The sequence below is a fragment of the Callorhinchus milii genome, unplaced genomic scaffold, assembly GCF_018977255.1.
Source record: "Callorhinchus milii isolate IMCB2004 unplaced genomic scaffold, IMCB_Cmil_1.0 Scaffold70, whole genome shotgun sequence".
NCBI lineage: Eukaryota > Metazoa > Chordata > Chondrichthyes > Chimaeriformes > Callorhinchidae > Callorhinchus > Callorhinchus milii.
In genome coordinates this window covers 1-17,538 of record NW_024704811.1, presented here as the reverse complement: position 1 = coordinate 17,538, position 17,538 = coordinate 1, and the positions used below count along the sequence as shown (strand labels likewise).

The following is a 17,538-nucleotide window of genomic DNA, read 5'->3' as shown; positions in this document are numbered from 1 at the left end:
CAGAGGATGGGATTGAGTGAGTGAGTGAGTGAGTGAGTGCCATCATTTTCATGGCAGATAATGATCCGGCGCCGTGTTCAGTGCCACAACTTCTGTAATATGGATGGAGTGTGGAAGCGAAATGCACCTCTGACAGATAGCTTCAGCTCCTCCGTAGTCTCATATCCCTTTGTTTCGTAACAGGATGGGGTAACAGGATTTTGTAGACATCCTATACATGCCTGTACTTATTGCAAGCTCAATTACCGGCACATATGTAATTGTACCTGCAAAATACAGGTTCCTTTTTTTTAAAGATTCACTCAATTTGGAATCTAATTTTCTACAAGATTTTCCAGTTCTTTATAAGCTGACGTAGCTTATGAACCAATTTTGTGGGTGCGTTTCACCCACAAGATACAGTCAATTCACTTTACAGTATAACCTGTAAAGCGCTTTGAGACGGCTCGAAGACGTGATAAGTTGCTTTATCAAATGCAAGGACTTTTATTATTATTATCATTATTATTATTATTAATTGTTCTTTAACAATAATAATAATAATCCTTGCATTTGATATAGCGCTTTTCACGTCGGGAGGACGTCCCAAAGCGCTTCACAGAACACACTGTAAAGTGAATTGACTGTATATTTGTGGGTGAACGCGGCAGCCAATTGCGCACAGCAATGTCCCACAAACAATCGTAGATTGAAAATGACCAATTTTATTATTGTTTTGGGTTTTGGAGGGAATATTATTAGGCTCTGTGTGGAGTAAGGAAACTTGCCCAAGGTTTCGCCCTCTGCCGGGAATTGAACTCGGGTCTCTCACTTGCAAAGCGAGCGCTCTAACCACCGAGCTGCAGGACTCCACGAGCCTTTGTAGACAGGCAGCATCGGAAATCCCTGCCGTGAACACAGCGACCAATAACAACAATAATAATAATCCTCGCATTTGATACAGCGCTTTTCACGTCTTCTCGACCTGCCGAAGCGCTTCACAGAATACACCGTAAAGTGAAGTGACTGTATATCTGTGGGCGAAACGCGGCGGCTTGCAGTACCACTGTGTCCACTCCGTGGTGTGAGAGCTGGTTAGACTCCCGGCAGGTAGACCCCCAGCAAAGCACACGCTGGGCGTCCCCACGTCTTTGACAACCTGCGCTCACGCCGTCCGGAATGAGGTGAACAGGATGCCTCCCCCACCCCCCACCCCACCCCACCCAGGGAGGGAGAGAGCGCGAGAGCATCGCATTCCGACAGTCTGTCTCTGGGGGTTTCCACGCGTAGGTGGGATGGGTGTGGAATTCTCAGATTGGTTTGGGTACTCTCAAGCAATGGTGAACCAAGAAAATCTGCGCCCTGATTGAACTCACACGTTGGAGACACTCCCTAAACCTGATACATTGGAGACGTTCCCTAACTCACTCACTCACACACACACACACACACACGTGGGCTGCACTGCGCCTGCGCGACGCTTCACTTCTACACGGACAGGGGTGGGGCTGCACTGCGCCTGCGCGACGCTTCAACACATCATATCGCGAGATGTTGGTGAGTGAGTGAGTGAGTGAAGCGCCGGGTCCCCGCGCCGCGCGAGCAGCTACACCGACCCCCTCCCCCCCCACACCGACCCCCTCCCCCCCCACACCGAGCCCCTCCCCCCCACACCGACCCCCTCCCCCCCCCACACCGACCCCCTCCCCCCCACACCAACACCCCGAGACGCCCCCCCACCCCAACACCGCCCCGAGTTCCGCAACCGCACGTCAGCCTCGGCACGATTGTCGGTCTCTTGTTTTTGAGGTGAGTGAAAAGGCCCCGAGTACCATAGCAACCCCCCCCCCCCCCCCCCCAGCCTGGGTACCATAGCAACCCCCCCTCCCAGCCTGGGTACCATAGCAACCCCCCCCCCCCCCAGCCTGAGTACCATAGCAACCCCCCCCCCCAGCCTGGGTACCATAGCAACCCCCCCCCCCAGCCTGGTACCATAGCAACCCCCCCCCCCCAGCCTGGTACCATAGCAACCCACACCCCCCCAGCCTGGGTACCATAGCAACCCACACCCCCCCCAGCTGGGTACCATAGCAACCCCCCCCCGCCTGGGTACCATAGCAACCCACACCCCCTCCAGCCTGGGTACCATAGCAACCCCCCCCCCAGCCTGGTACCACAGCAACCCACCCCCCCCCCCAGCCTGGGTACCATAGCAACCCCCCCCCCCCCCAGCCTGGGTACCACAGCAACCCCCCCCCCCCCAGCCTGGGTACCACAGCAACCGGCCCTCCCCCCCCCCCAGCCTGGGTGCCATAGCAACCCACACCTCCTCCCAGCCTGGGTACCATAGCAACCCACACACCCCCCCCCCCAGCCTGGGTACCACAGCAACCCCCTTCCCCCCAGCCTGGGTACCATAGCATCCCCCACCCATCCCAGGTACTATGGCAGATGACAGACCAGTCCAGCTTGGTAAGGCAGACCAGTCACTCGGAGCAGGGAGTCTGCAACCCGAAGCCCTAGTGGGTAGGGTAGGGTGGTCCTAGCTGGACAAGCAGTGGGAAAGCTCGCCGGACAGTGATATCAATGACAAGCTACGTGTGGTTTGAGCGGGTTAGACTCCAGCAGTTACCCCACTGCACACTCTGGGGGCAGCAAACCTTGGCTCTTGTTAGCCTGTGCCTAATACTGTCCGGAATTGAACAGTCGCCTGGGTACGGTTGGTCATTCACTTCATGGCTGTTTGTGGGACCTCGCTGAGTGCAGTTTGGCACCCTGTACATGATCGTCACGACACTTTACAGTCACTTCACTTTACAAAATATTCTGTAAAGCGCTTTGGGACGTCCAGAAGACGTGAAAAGCGCTATATCAAATGCAAGGATTATTATTATTATAATTATTATAAATCCTGAATCATTTTAAGACGCGCTCCTGACATGAAAGTTGCCATATCAGATACAAGGATCTGTCCATTTAACGTGCCGGGTGACCTGCTAATGCTTACATTTGACATAGCACCTTTCACGTCCGGAGGACGTCACAAAGCATTTCACAGGCAATACTGTGCCTGACTGTGTTTGTGGGTGAAACGAGGCAACCGGTATACATTCAGCAATGTTCCACAAACAGCCATGGAGTTAGAGACCAGTTTTATTTGGGGGATTGTTGGTCAGGACATCAGGAGAGAGAAACTCCCTTCTCTTTTTGGATAATGCCATGGGACTTTTTAGGTCCAACCCGGTTGTTAGTTGATTGGCGGATCACTTTACCGGGGATGATAATCCCTTCAAAAATGAAAGACGTTAATAATAATTTGGTCACCCAATCTACTAATATTTGTGGGACACTGCTGTGCGCAATTGGCTGCCGCACTTCACCCCCAAAGAATACAGTAAATTCACTTTACAGGATATTCTATGAAGCGCTTTGAGGTGTATTGAAGACACGATAAGGCGGTATATCAAATGCAAGCATTATTATTATCCTCCCTAAAGACCTTTTTGATCGTGCTTACGGGCACCTCCCCCTTCCCTTTCCCCCTGTGTTAGTGGGGGCTCGGGGTCAGACTCCACCACTGTCAAGTGCTCCGGGACGTTACCCCACATGAAGGGCACTATATAAATGCAAGGTGTTGTTATTATTTTGGCTGTGCTTCCAGTTTCCTTATTAAGGAATAGAAATAGCTGTACATTAGACCTTCTCTCCCACTGCCCTCCTGTTTTGTCCTGTTAACGCCGTTCAACTCTTAACACTGGGACAAATGGTTGAGAACTTCAAGATGGCATGCGTCTTTTTAACTTGCAACATGTTATTTTGCTTTTTGTTTCAGAGTTTGACGGTGGGCAGGAGCTGACAACATGTATGCAGTACATCGCCAGGCCCACCCGCCCACGGGCTTGGAGTTCGCCATCTACTGCAGTTTCTTCAACAACGCTGAGCGCAACCTGGTGGTAGCCGGCATCTCTCAGCTGCACGTCTACAGGCTGATCCACGATGCAGAGGTCAGCACCGCGATTTGAATTGCCAAATGCATGAGTCTTGAGTCAGATTATTTGCTTGCCTTTGAACGGATTCTGTTGTTCATTTTGCTCCAAAATTCTGGAACTCTCTCCCTCAATCCCTACACCTTGCACCCTCCTTCCCCACTTTCAAATCCTCCCTAAAGACCTTCCTTTGTGATGGTGCTTACAAGCACCTCCCCCTTCCCTCTCCCCCTGTGTCAGTGGGGGCTCGGGGTCAGACTCCACCACTGTCAAGCGCTCCGGGACGCTACCCCACGTGAAGAGCGCTATATAAATGCAAGTTGTTGGTGTATGTCCATTTTTTATTAAGCGTATTTTAAAGTGAGTGCACCTCAAGCTTGGACCTAAAAGCCTTATGTCTCTCACAGTTGAAGCCAACCCAGAATTTTCTGTAACATGATCCTGATTAAATTTACATTTAAGAGCTCTCGCTGCTGCTCAATGGGTGCAGTATTAGGTTCTACAGACCAGGAGGTCTCAGGGTTGATTCATAATCTGTGCTTTTCTTCAAAATGGGAACAATATCTGCTGCTTTCAGTCTGTTGGAACCGCTCCCATTCCTGATTGACTTCCTCATGATGTCTGTCACGAATCCCTGTCTTGTCTCCCTAAATACCCTGGGCTACAGGTCATCAATCCCATGGCGTTTGATTGTTTTAATTTCCTTGAATCTATCCAGAATCTCAACCTCACTCATATCGTGGAGTGCTGTAGTGTAGTGGTTAGAGCACTCGCCTTGCAAGCGAGAGGACCTGGGTTCGATTCCCAGACAGGGCGAAACATTAGGCATAATAATAGTTTGGTCACTTAATCTACGACTGATTGTGGGACACTGCTGTGTGCAATTGGCTGCCGAGTTTCACCCACACAACGTACAGTCAATTCACTTCACAGAGTATTCTGTGAAGCGCTTTGAGACGTCTCTAAGACGTGGTACGGCGCTATATCAAATGCAAGGATAATTATATTAATAATATAAATGCAAGTTGTTATTGTTGTATTATAGGGTGGTTGGAATATGGAATTCTTTATCACAAACTGGAGTTGAGGCAGAGTCTGGCAATTTTAAATGAGAATTAGAAGGTTGGACAGGAGGAATATTAAAGGTTACTTGGAACATTGAGGAGAGTGTAGTTAAACTGGGCATTGGGACATGAAAGGCAGGCATTATACAAATGTAATTTGTTGTTGTTCACAAGAAAAACAGATGGGACAAATGGCTGTGAGACGTGAGGTAGCCATCATTACACACTGACAGAAGTTATCATGTGCGTCACCCTACACCCCAGAACATTGATCTCACCACTGAGGTCTTTCTCAAAGAATCACACCGCACTGATACTAACTGTTCCCCTTTTTTGTATTACAGAGTACAGTGAAAGGAGACAAGACCTCAGGTAACTTTCAGCGGTACAATAACGGGGAATGTGGAGGCAACAGCAACGTTAATACCTGATTATATTTATATGATGTCTTTCAAGTCGGGACGTCCCAAGGCACTGGCCAGTCAAGGATTTGCATCCGAGCTAGGAGTTAGAATCAGGAGTGGTGGAGGGCAGGGAGGGTGGGAGGTAGTAGTGTGACCGAAGGCACAATTGAAGAAGAAGGTCTTCAGACATGCCTTGAAGGAGGAGAGTAAGGGGGCGATGTGAAGGAACTGGGATGGAGCTCCAGCGGGTGGGGGCAGAGAGTCTGAAGTCCCAATCACCATTGGTGAAGCAAACCAGTTTGTGATAGATTTCCACTTTCTCCACTGTCCTTATCTGAAAGAGTTTTTCTAAACTTCCCGTTAATTCTTTTTGTGGCTGTCTGAAGTTTGTGCTCTTTTGTCCCTGTGTCTCGGACTAATAGAAATAACCAGATCGAGTTTGCCTGATGGCAACCGTTGCAAATGCTGAAGCCCTATCAGGTCACACTTTCCATCAGCTCTGGTGAAAGATATGCTGCCACATACTGCACTGAGCAGTGCTATTACCCACTGAGACCCGAGGGAGGTCTACTGCACTATGTACAAGGTGTCCACAAAGTCCTGTTACCCCCCTGTTATAAAATGGTGATACCAGACTATGGAGGAGCTGAAACAAGCCGCCAGAGGTGTAATTGGCCTCCTCCTTCCATCCATGTTATGGAAGATGCGGCATCGAACATGGCGATGGATCATTATCTGCCATTAAAAGTATGGCACTTATTCATTCACACAAATCCTCTGGATGTATAAATACAATGAAACATTTGTGCTGAATACAATTAAGTACTCCTAAATACAATCGTCCTTCTTCCATATGTTTCAGTTGTTGATTGGTGCATTGTAGAGAGAGAGAGAGAGAGAGGGAAAGAAATGGGGTAACAGGACTTTGTGGTCGCCTTGTACTGTATATAGAGCTGCTGTGTCAATGCTGGAAATGTAAGGCAGTGCAGTGATAAAATAGTGAAGTCCTGTAGCTCAGTGATTAAACCACTCGCCCCGCAAGTGAGAGGACTTGGGTTCGATTCCTGGCTGAGCGAAACGATGGGCAAATTTCCTTACTCCACGCGCCTCTGTTTACCTAGCAGTAAGTAGGAACCCGATTAGTCAATTGGCGGATCGCTTTTCCGGGAGTAATAATCCCTTTTTTTTAAAAAAATGGCAGAGTGAAACTGTAGGCAAGTTTCCTTACTCCACACACACGTCTCTCTTAGCAGTAATAGTAACCCTATTGTTAGTTGGCAGATCGCATTCCAGGCGGTAATAATCCCTTGAAAAAAAAATTTTTCAAAAAAATTTGGTCACTCAATCCACGACTGTTTGTGGAGCAATGCTGTGCACAATTGGCTGCCGCGTTTCGCCCACAAAATACACAGTCAATTCACTTTACAGTGTATTCTGTGAAGCGCTTTGAGACGTCTTAGTGTCTGACATATGCAAAACATGGTTTGGATACTCTTAAGCATGGTGATGGGTTTCCACATGGCTGACCAAAACAAATAGCACCTCTCCACAACCCGCCCCTGGCTAGGTGTCAGGCTCTGCCATTGTTAAGCGCTCTGATACGTTGCCCCACATAAAGGGAGCGATATAAATGCAAGTTGTTGATGATGATGTGTTGAAGTTCTGCCTGTGCTCGTCTGCAGAGGCGAAGGGTCGGAAGGAGAAGCTGGAGCAGGTCGCCTCATTCTCCCTGTTTGGTAACGTCATGTCTGTGGCCAGCGTCCAGCTTGCGGGTTCCAAGCGAGATGCCCTGCTTCTCAGCTTCAAGGATGCCAAGGTGAGAGGCCAACCCCCCCCACCCCCCGCCCCGCCACTGACTGAAGTGTGGGTTCGATTCCCGGGCAGGGCTGAATGTTGGGAAAGTTTCCTTACTCCACACACCTCTGGTTAACTAGCAGTAAGTAGGAATCCGGTTGTTAGTCGATTGGCAGATCGCTTTTCTGGAGATAATATTCCCTTTTAAAAAATTTGATTACTCAATCCACAACTACTTGTAGGACACGGCAGTGTGCAATTGGCTGCCGCATTTCACCAACAAAATATTCAGTCAATTCACCTTACAGTATATTATGTGAAGCGCTTTGAGATGTCTCAACTATGTGATAAGGCGCTATATCAAATGCAAGGATTATTATATCCTGTGAAGTGCTTTGAGGTGGCTTAACGTGTCAAATGCGAGGATTATTTAACTGCTGACTGAAGTGACTGTGAGAAGCTCCCTATTGTTATAAAGGTGCCTCCTCTCTTTTCTCTTTAGCTGTCTGTGGTGGAGTATGATCCGGGAACCCATGACTTGAAAACACTATCTCTGCATTACTTTGAGGAACCTGAGCTTAAGGTTGGGTTTTAGTTCAACGTGTTTGAAATTAGAGTGACATCGCAACCATCACTGTCTTTCCTCCCACTTCAATTTTATTTTCTTCCCCCCACCACACACCACGCACTCTTAGCCACGCACCATTGGCTGACTCTCTGTGAATACAACCCGTCCTCATAATTTAACCCTTTAAGACCAGGTATTATTCCGGTGAATATTGCACCCCCTCCAGGCTATTATGTATCCTTCCTGAGATATGCCCAAAACTGAACCAGTACTCCAGATGGGGTCTGACCAAGGCTGTATATAGTTGAAGCATCATTTCCTCTTCTTTATATTCCAGCCCCTTGAGATAAACGCCACCATCCCATTAGCCTTTTTGATAACTTTTTGTACCTGTGAGCTTGTTTTTAATGATTCGAGTGCGTGGACACCCAAATCCCTTTGCTACCCCACGGTTCTTGGTTTCTCACCACTTAGAAGATGTTTTGCTATGTTTGGATCCGTAGTGAATGGCCTCACACGTCCCCACATTGAATTTCATCTGCCACAGGTTTGCCCAATCACTGAATCTGTCTTAAGTCCCTTTGAAACTTCCTGCTCCCATCTCCACAATTTACTGGGCCTCCTAACTTGTGTCATCTGCAAATTTGTATATAAAACTCTTATTCCTTCATCCAAGTCATCTATTCTATATATATGTGTGTGTGTGTATATATATAATATATATATCTGTTAGTTCATTCATTCCTTTTCTCCTCTCTCTCATCAGGATGGTTTTGTGCAGAACGTTCACATCCCTCTGGTACGGGTGGACCCGGACGGGCGCTGTGCTGTAATGCTGATCTATGGAACGCAACTGGTAGTCCTGCCTTTCCGCAGAGACACGCTGAGTGATGAACAGGATGGGGTGATGGGGGAGGGGTGAGCTTCCATCGTAAAGAAAAGTAGTTTTTGATCATTTTGTTTTCCTCGACTCACTCGCCTGCAAAATTACAGTAAATCCTGTGAAGAAACTTCAATAATAATTCTTCTTGCATTTGATATCGCGTCTTGTCACATCTTCGAGGCGTCTCAAAGAGATTCACAGCATATAGCGTAAAGTTTACGGACTGCATATTTTGTGGGCGAAACACGGTAGCCAATTGTGCGCAGCAGTGTCCCACAAACAGTCATGGATTGAGTGACCAAACAATTTTTTTTTAAGGGATTATTGTCCCCAGAAAAACGATTCGCCAATCGACTAGCAAACGGATTCCTACTTACAGCTAGGTAAATGGAGGGGTGTGGAGTAATGAAACTTGCCCAACGTTTTGCCCTTCCCGGGAATCGAACCCAGGTCCTCTCGCTTGCGAGGCGAGTGCTCTAACCACTGAGCTACAGGACTCCACGTAATGGGGAAGTATGTCCCACTGTAGCTGGAAAGTAGTTGCTGGGAAGAGTGGTGGAAACCGACCGGGGTCTTATATTAAAAACAGCTCTGCTGTAGTGGGAAGGATTAGCGTGGGGCTTCTGGAAGAGATCAAATGGGCCAAAGGGCGTTCTTCACCCTAACCTGTTTTGAAATCATAGAATATTACAGCACAGAAGGAGGCCATTCGGCCCTTTGTGCCTGTGCCGGCTCCTTGGAAGAGCTACTCAACCAGTCCCACTCCCCCGCTCTCCTCATATCGGTGCAGGTTTTTCCTTTTCAAGTACCTGTCTAATTCCCTTTTGAAAGTTGTTATTGAATCTGTTTCCACCACCCTTTCAGGCAGTGCATTCCACACCGCAACAACTCTCTGTGTAAAAAAAAAAAAGTCTCCTCATGTTCTGTCTGATTCTTTTGCCAATCATCTTAAATCTATTTCTCCTGGTTACCAAACCACTTGCCAGTGGAAATAATTTTTCCCTTTTTACTCTACTAAACCTCTTCATAATTTTGAAGACCCCTATTAAATCTCCCCTTAACCGTCTCTGCTCTAAGGAGAACGATCCCAGCTTCTCTAGTCTCTCCACATAACTAAAGTTATCAGAATCAGCTAGTGAATGTTTTGGTATTAACCTAAGCAGAATTTGCTTTTCCAATGGGTTGGGTTTGGTGAACATTTGAGTGCTGGTCTGATCTGGTCTGTGTTTTCTCTTGTGTGCAGGCAGAAGTCCAGTTTCCTCCCCAGTTATATCATTGATGTTCGCGAGTTGGATGAAAAGTTGCTGAACGTGATCGACATGCAGTTCCTGTATGGTTACTATGAGCCGACGTTACTCATCCTCTTCGAGCCCAATCAAACGTGGCCTGGGTGTGTATACAGCTCTCTTTTTATTGTTGTCTGGCATAAGTGTCATTGGATCATTTTAATAATAATAATAATCCTTGAATTTGATATAGCGCTTTTCACGTCGGGAGGACGTCCCAAAGCGCTTCACAGAACACACTGTAAAGTGAATTGACTGTATACTTGTGGGCGAACGCGGCAGCCAATTGCGCACAGCAATGTCCCACAAACAGTCGTAGATTGAAAATGACCAATTTATTATTGTTTTTGTTTTTTGGAGGGATTATTATTAGGCTCTGTGGGGAGTAAGGAAACTTGCCCAAGGTTTTGCCATCTGCCGGGAATTGAACTCAGGTCTCTCATTTGCAAAGCGAGTGCTCTAACCACTGAGCTACAGGACTCCGATTGTGGAAACATTTTGTGTGTTAGCCTGGTTTAGTAGGTAGCGCTCTCGCCTCTTGAGTTAGAAAGTTGTGGTTTCAGGCCCCATGTCATGACTTGGATCACACATAATCTAAGGGGACACTTCAGTGCAGAGCTGGGTGGAGTGCATTCCACACTGCAACAACTCCCTTGTGTAAAAAAAATGTCTCCTCATGTTCTGTCTGGTTCTTTCCGTGCCACCGTCCTTTGATTGAGACGTTAAACTGAGGCTCGATTGCCTGTACAGGTACTATCTCGGGAACTCCTGCCTTGACCCCTCTTTGACCATCTTCAAATCACATCTGAAGACTTTCCTCTTCGACCGTGCCTTCGGTCACCTCCCCTTGCTTTCCAGCTGGGAAACATGACTGTTAAACGTTCGAGAGATGCTAACCACGTGAAGGAATGCTGCATAAACACACATTTTGTTGTAGTTTCGCCTACAAAGCACACAGTCACTACACGATACAGTATATCCTATGAAGCCCTTTGAGACGTCTCAATGATGTGATAAGGCCCTATATCAAATGTAAGGATTATTATTTTATTAGTAGTAGTATAGTAAAACTTGCATAGATCTGATCTATATAAATCGGGTGAGGATGGGTGGGGGTTGGGGTGGGGGCTGAGAGAGGAACCAGTGTCACCTGATCACGTGGAGAGTGACAAGGACCCTTCACCTCATGCACACTTGCCGACCTTGAAGCAGCAAACGCATTGCTCCATGTGAGACAGTTAAAGAGCCTAATTCCCGATCCTTCATGCGCACGTACCAGCTGTAATGCCGTAGTACAGAACAGCGAACAAGTACGGAAGACTGGGTTCTAACCAACCGTCACGGCATCAGGCAATGCAGATCATCCAACCAAACACCCAATTAGTGACGAGGACTTATTAGGAGAAGCACCAGATTCTCCAATTTTGCAAGGCAAATACTGAAATGAAATCCTGGAAGCCAAAGTCTTCACGAGTAGAGTGGCCGTAGCTGGACAAACAGCGGGAAATCTAGCCAGACAATGCTGTCAATGGCAAGCTATGCGGGTTTAGCTGGTCGGACTGCAGCAGCTACCCCGACGCACACTGGGGTCCCCAAGCCTTGGCTTTTGCCACTCCGCACCCAGTATTCTCCGGAATTAGGTAAGCAGGATACTTTCCTCCAGGGAGAGAGTGTGCATTCCATTCCAATGTATGGGAATTTCCTTGCGTAGGTGGGATGCATGGAAATCTCAGTTTGGTTTGGATATTCTTAAGCACGGTGATGGGTTTCTGCATGTGTCTAAGACACCAGACTGAGCCAAAAAAAAATCTGTATTTGTGGCTCTGGGCATTGTTTTATTCCTTTTCTCTGATATTATTTTCTCTCCAGCCGTGTAGCTGTACGCCAGGACACCTGCAGCATTGTGGCCATCTCCTTAAATATCATGCAGAAGGTCCATCCCGTCATCTGGTCTCTCAGCAATCTGCCTTTCGACTGCACCCAGGCTATGGCTGTGCCCAAACCCATAGGTGAGCAAACCAGCCCGGCCATTCATCTCGCAGTTGAGTTCCTGACATTGTGTGTGTCTGTCTGTCTTGTGCTGTCTTTGGTTTTCGGTGCTAATAATGATAGCAATAATAATAATCCTTGCATTTGATATAGCGCCTCATCACGCCTTCGAGACGTCTCAAAGCGCTTCACAGAATATACCGTAAAATGAATTGACTGTGTAATTTGTGGGCAAAATGCGGCAGCCAATCGCCTACAACATATACAGACAATTCACTTTACAGTATATTCCGTGAAGCGCTTTGAGACGTCTCAAAGATGCGGTAAAGCGCTATATGAATGCAAGGATTATTATTATTAACCCTAGATCCTGTCTGCGTAGTGTAGTGTCAGAGTTTGGGCAGGTATAGTTAACTATGGGTATAGCTTCTCAGACCCATAGAGTACTCAAGCTCCAGTGTTGTGTGTGTGATGGGCGTTGCTCGTGTTTTCCAGGTGGTGTGGTCATCTTTGCTGTGAACTCACTGCTCTACCTCAATCAAAGCGTCCCGCCATACGGAGTATCCTTGAACAGCCTAACCAATGGAACCACGGCTTTCCCGCTCCGTAAGTAGTCGCTTCCCAGCTTCCAGGGCCCCCATTCCTCTCCCAACCCTCATCCCGTTCAGGTGGACGTTAAAGATCCCTTCCCACTGCTCTGAAACAGAAGGGAGTTTATCCCGCTGACCTGGTCAACAATATTCTGGTCATTGTGGAGTCCTGTAGTGCTCTCACCTCACAAACAAGAGGGCCCGGATTCAATTCCTGGGCAGTGCAAAAACTTTCCTTACCTCACACTCCTCTGTTGACCTAGCAGTAAATAGGAACCCGATTGTTAGTCGATTGGCAGATCACTTTTCCGGGGGTAATAATCCCTTCAAACAAAAATAAAATTTGAAAAATATAATAATTTAGCCACTCAATCCACGGCTGTTTGTGGGACGCTGCTGTGTGCAATTGGCTGCTGCGTTTCGCCCACAAAATATACAGTCAATTCACTTTACATTACACTCTGTGAAGCGCTTTGAGACATCTCGAAGACGTGATAAGGCACTATATCAAATGAAGGGATTGTTATTACTTGTCTGTGCTGCAGGTATGCAGGATGGTGTGAGGATCATGCTGGACTGTGCTCAGGCTGCCTTTGTTTCTTACGACAAGATTGTGATTTCCTTGAAGGGAGGTGAAATGTAAGTGTTCGATCTTCTCTCTCCTCTGGCACTTCAGTCACTGTGGGAATATGTTTTAGGGATTCAAAAGAGATTGAACACAGCTTTGCTCTTAAGTCTATCTCGGACCTTTCTTGTCTGGTACTTGAGTGAAGCAGGTACGCAGTATTCCAGGGCACTGCTGGTGACAGCACAGCCTAGTCTGGCTCATTAGCAGTACTCGGTGGGGTAGACCAGTCACTGGGGGTAATAATCCCTTAAAAAAATTGGTTACTCAATCCCTGACTCTTTGTGGGACACTGCTGTGTGCAATTGGCTGCTGTGTTTTGCCCACTGCACTTTACTGTATATTCTGTGAAGCGCTCTTGAAGACGTGATAAGGTGCTATATCAGATGCAAGGATTATTTTTATCCTACATCCTACCGATGTAGGCTCCAGCGCCCTCAATTTGTATCTACAGTTTGCGTTCCTGATTCCTGTCATTGCTGACGTTTGCTCCATCCCGAATCTGAGGTTAATTTGTCCAGTCAATGAGGTTAATTTTGTCCAGTTAATGAGGTTAATTTGTCCAGTTGCGACTCCCTGATTCGGCTGCTTGTTCCCTCTAGCTACGTGCTGACTTTGATAACGGACGGAATGAGAAGTGTTCGTGCGTTCCATTTCGACAAGGCTGCGGCCAGCGTCCTCACCACCTGTGTAAGTTCAATGCTTTTTCTGTTGCATGTGCGTCTCTCCTAAACCTGAAATGTACTGAGTGGGAGGGATTTAAAATCCCTTCAAGCCCTGGCACCTCCAGACTTCTCCGATCTGCTTAGCCCCCACTCCACCACCCGCTGCCTCCGCTTAGCTGGCTCCGGCCTCCTGTTTGTCCCTTGTCCCCTCCACTCCACCATCGGTGGCCGTGCCTTCAGCCACTAGGCTCTGGGAATCTCTTTCTCAAATCCCTCGGCTTTGCCCTCCCCAATTTCAAATCCCGCCTAAAAACCTTCCTTTTTGATTGTGCTTATAGTCACCTCCCCACTCCCTCTCCCCCTGGCTCGGCATCAGACTCCGGCACTGTCGAGTGCTCCGGGACGCTACCCCACGTGAAAGGCGCTGTATGAATGCAAGTTGTTGTTGCCGGTTCAGTGCAATCTCCCTGCAGTTCCAAGATTTGGAGTCTTTGTGCTCGGAGCGATTGTCCAGGCAGCAGATCCCTGCGGGTGAGAATGCGGGCCCCGGAGTTTTGAATATTATCATAATTATTATTATAAAAACTCAGAAAACTGACATCCTGTTAACCACCAGTTGATTACGACTCGGTAGAGAGAGGTGAGAGGTTGCTAGGTTGCTGAGCGAGATGATGAGGGGGGAAGGGGAGGCGATTGAACTCGTGCCACATGCAGTGAAGGTTTGTACAACGTCCTCTTGTTGACAGATGACCACCCTGGAGCCGGGATACCTGTTCCTTGGATCACGTTTGGGAAATTCCCTCCTGCTCAAATACACCGAGAAACTGCAGGAGCCTCCCGTGGTCGTTACTAAGGATCGGGAGAGACAGGTAGGAATTCTGCCTTGTGGATAAAAACACTTGCAAGTGGAGAAATCGTGGGCTTCAGCTGAGTCCCAGCTCCAAAAGGGAAGGGGGGGAATTCTTAGTCAATCATCATTCCTATAGTTACTGTTAATTTGTGGAATCATGTAGCTCAGTGGTTAGAGCACTCGCCTCGCAAGTGAGAGGGCCTGGGTTCGATTCCTGGGCAGGACGAAAACATTGGGCAACTTTCCTTACTCCACTCGCCTCTGGTTACCTAGCAGTAAGTGTATTTTGTGAAGTGCTTTGAGACATCTCAAAGACGTAATAAGGCGCTATATCAAATGCAAAGATTATTATTATTTCTGTTCTAGATTACAAGATAGGGGTGACCCTCACATAGTATATAGTGTATGTTTGATTGTGTCCGGCGGAGACATGATGGCCGAACAGCCTTTTGTACGACAAACCTCTATGACTCCAGGTTATAGGCTGCATTCATTAAGGAGAAAGGGACAAGGAGAGCGGATTGGGAGGGGTGGGGGCTCATGTGGAGCATAAGCACAGGCTGGTTGGGCTGAAAGACCTGTTTTGATGCTGTAGGTTCTCTGCGTATGCTGTGTAAGTCAGTACACTGACTGGTGCATTTGAGTGAAATTGCAGAGTCTCTGAAATGCTCGGTATTTCACTTTTTGCCAGGCTCCACTGGCTCCCTATCACCGAATGGATTGATTTCAAGATCCTCATACGCCTTTTCAAATCCCTTCATACCCTGGAACCTCCCCAACTCTCCAAACTGCTCAGCCCCCAACCCACAAGCCGCTGCCTCCGCTCGACTGGCTCCGGCCTCCTGCATGCCTCTCGTGCATCCCGTTCCACCAGCCCCGCTTTCAGTCACTACGCCCCGAAAATCTGAAACACACTTCATCTATCCCTCTGCCTTGCCCTCTCCTTTCCCATCTTCAGATCGTGCCTTGAGACCTTTCTCTTCGACCATACCTCTGCGTCGTTACTCCGCCACTGTCGAGCGCTCGAGAGGTGCTGTGTAAATGCAAGTTGTTGTTGTAGTTATGTGGACACGTGTCCTGTACGGCATGGTTTATCACTGCAGAGTGACGGGAGATTGGGGAGGGGGCTATTGAGGAGCGTTGAGCTGGGTAATCGGAGCAGTGAGTTGGAGGTCCCATCCCATGGCATCTTGATTGGTTTTGGCGTGTTTGTTTCTGCAGGAGGAACCTCCCAATAAAAAGAAGCGTCTGGATCTGTCTACAGGCTGGATAGGTGAGCTTTCTGTTTCCCTCTGCTGCACCTCCTGTGACTTTGATTATTCACTCTACTCTGTGAATACCACATTGGCATAATAATACGGAGTTCTGTAGCTTAGTGATTAGAGGTCCCGGGTTTGATTTCCAGGCAGGGCGAAATGTCGGGCAAGTTTCCTTACTCCACACGGCTGTTTACCTCGCGGTAAGTAGGAACCCGGTTGTTAGTCGATTGGCAGATCCCTTTTCCGGGCATAATAAGCCCTTCAAAATAAATAATAATAATAATTTGGTCACTCAGTATATACGCACACACACACAGATACACGCACACGGATACGCATACACAGATATATACTATATTAAATGCAAGGATAATTATTATTAACAGAGACATGCATACATCCACAGATACACACAGACATATAGATACACTTAAGGTAATAATCCTTTCAAAATAATAAGAATAATTTCACTCAATCCACGACTGTTTGTGGGACATTGCTGTATGTAATTGGCTGCCGCATTTCGCCCACAAAATACACAAGTCAATTCACTTTACAGTATATTCTGTGAAGCGCTTTGAGATGTCTCAAAGATGCCATAAGATACTATATTAAATGCAAGGATAATTATTATTAACAACAACAACAAATTACATCTGCAAAGTGCCTTTCACATCAGGAGGATGTCCCGAGGCGCTGGACAGTCATGGATTTGCACCGAGCTGGGAGCTGCATTCAGGACGGGTGACGGGCAGGAGGGTATTAAAGGCAGTATTGTGGATCTGGTTTTGCATGGTATCTACTTCTCCCAATACCACATCATCTCCACAGCATGTGTCTCCTCAGATGGTGCAGACAGTAACCTGGGATCTTAGGGATTATAACTAAGGGAATAGAATATAAAAGCAAAGAGGTGATGCTAAACTTATAGTGAGTTGGACCGCGGTTAGAATATTGTATCCAGTGTTGATCCCCACTTTAGGAAAGACATTAAGGTGACAGAGGAGACTTACTAGGGTGACTCCGGAGAGGAGTGGTTTGGCCTATGAGCAGAGACTGGAGGATTGGAACTGGGTCATTTTCTGCTGGAACCAAGAAGGTTGAGGGGTGACCTGATTGAGGACTTTAAAATGTCAACGTGTTTTGATGCAGTCAATAGAGAAGACCTTATTTCCACTGGTCGATGAGTCAGTAACTAGAGGGCATCAGTTTAAGATAGTTAGTAAACAAGTAAATGGGAAGGTTAGGAGAAATGTTATCACACGCAGAGAGGTTAGAATATGGAATGCTCTATTGGGAGCGGTGGTTGAGGCAGAATCCATGTTGGTTTCAAGAAGGAACTAGATAAATACCTTAAACAGAGCGGTTTAAGGTCTTAGCGACGTGGGGAAAGGGCAGGGAAATGGGACAGGAAGGATTGCTCGAGGGAGACGGCAAACCCATCGTGGGACCAATGGCCTTTTTCTGTGCCTCTAATTTCTATGGTTCCATGGAAGAATGAGAGAAGGGAAAAGAGAAAAATGTTACGTTCTGAAATTATTTTTTTTATTCCAGCCGGAGATGTGGCTTTGCTGGATGATCTGGACGAGATCGAGG

The 17,538-nt window shown here is 47.4% G+C and overlaps 1 protein-coding gene across 1 annotated transcript; it reads left to right on the top strand.

The window, feature by feature from the left end:
- Positions 1-1,724: 1,724 nt before the first annotated feature.
- On the top strand, positions 1,725-17,534 carry LOC103183631 (cleavage and polyadenylation specificity factor subunit 1; the record flags this gene model as incomplete). The annotated part of the gene is made up of 14 exons (XM_042345647.1): positions 1,725-1,788; positions 3,812-3,983; positions 5,374-5,401; positions 7,116-7,249; positions 7,730-7,810; positions 8,562-8,713; positions 9,922-10,068; positions 11,834-11,973; positions 12,449-12,559; positions 13,089-13,182; positions 13,771-13,858; positions 14,580-14,702; positions 15,905-15,956; positions 17,497-17,534. Coding segments are annotated over exons 2-14 (1,332 nt in total), but the record flags the coding sequence as incomplete, so codon positions are not given.
- Positions 17,535-17,538: the final 4 nt, after the last annotated feature.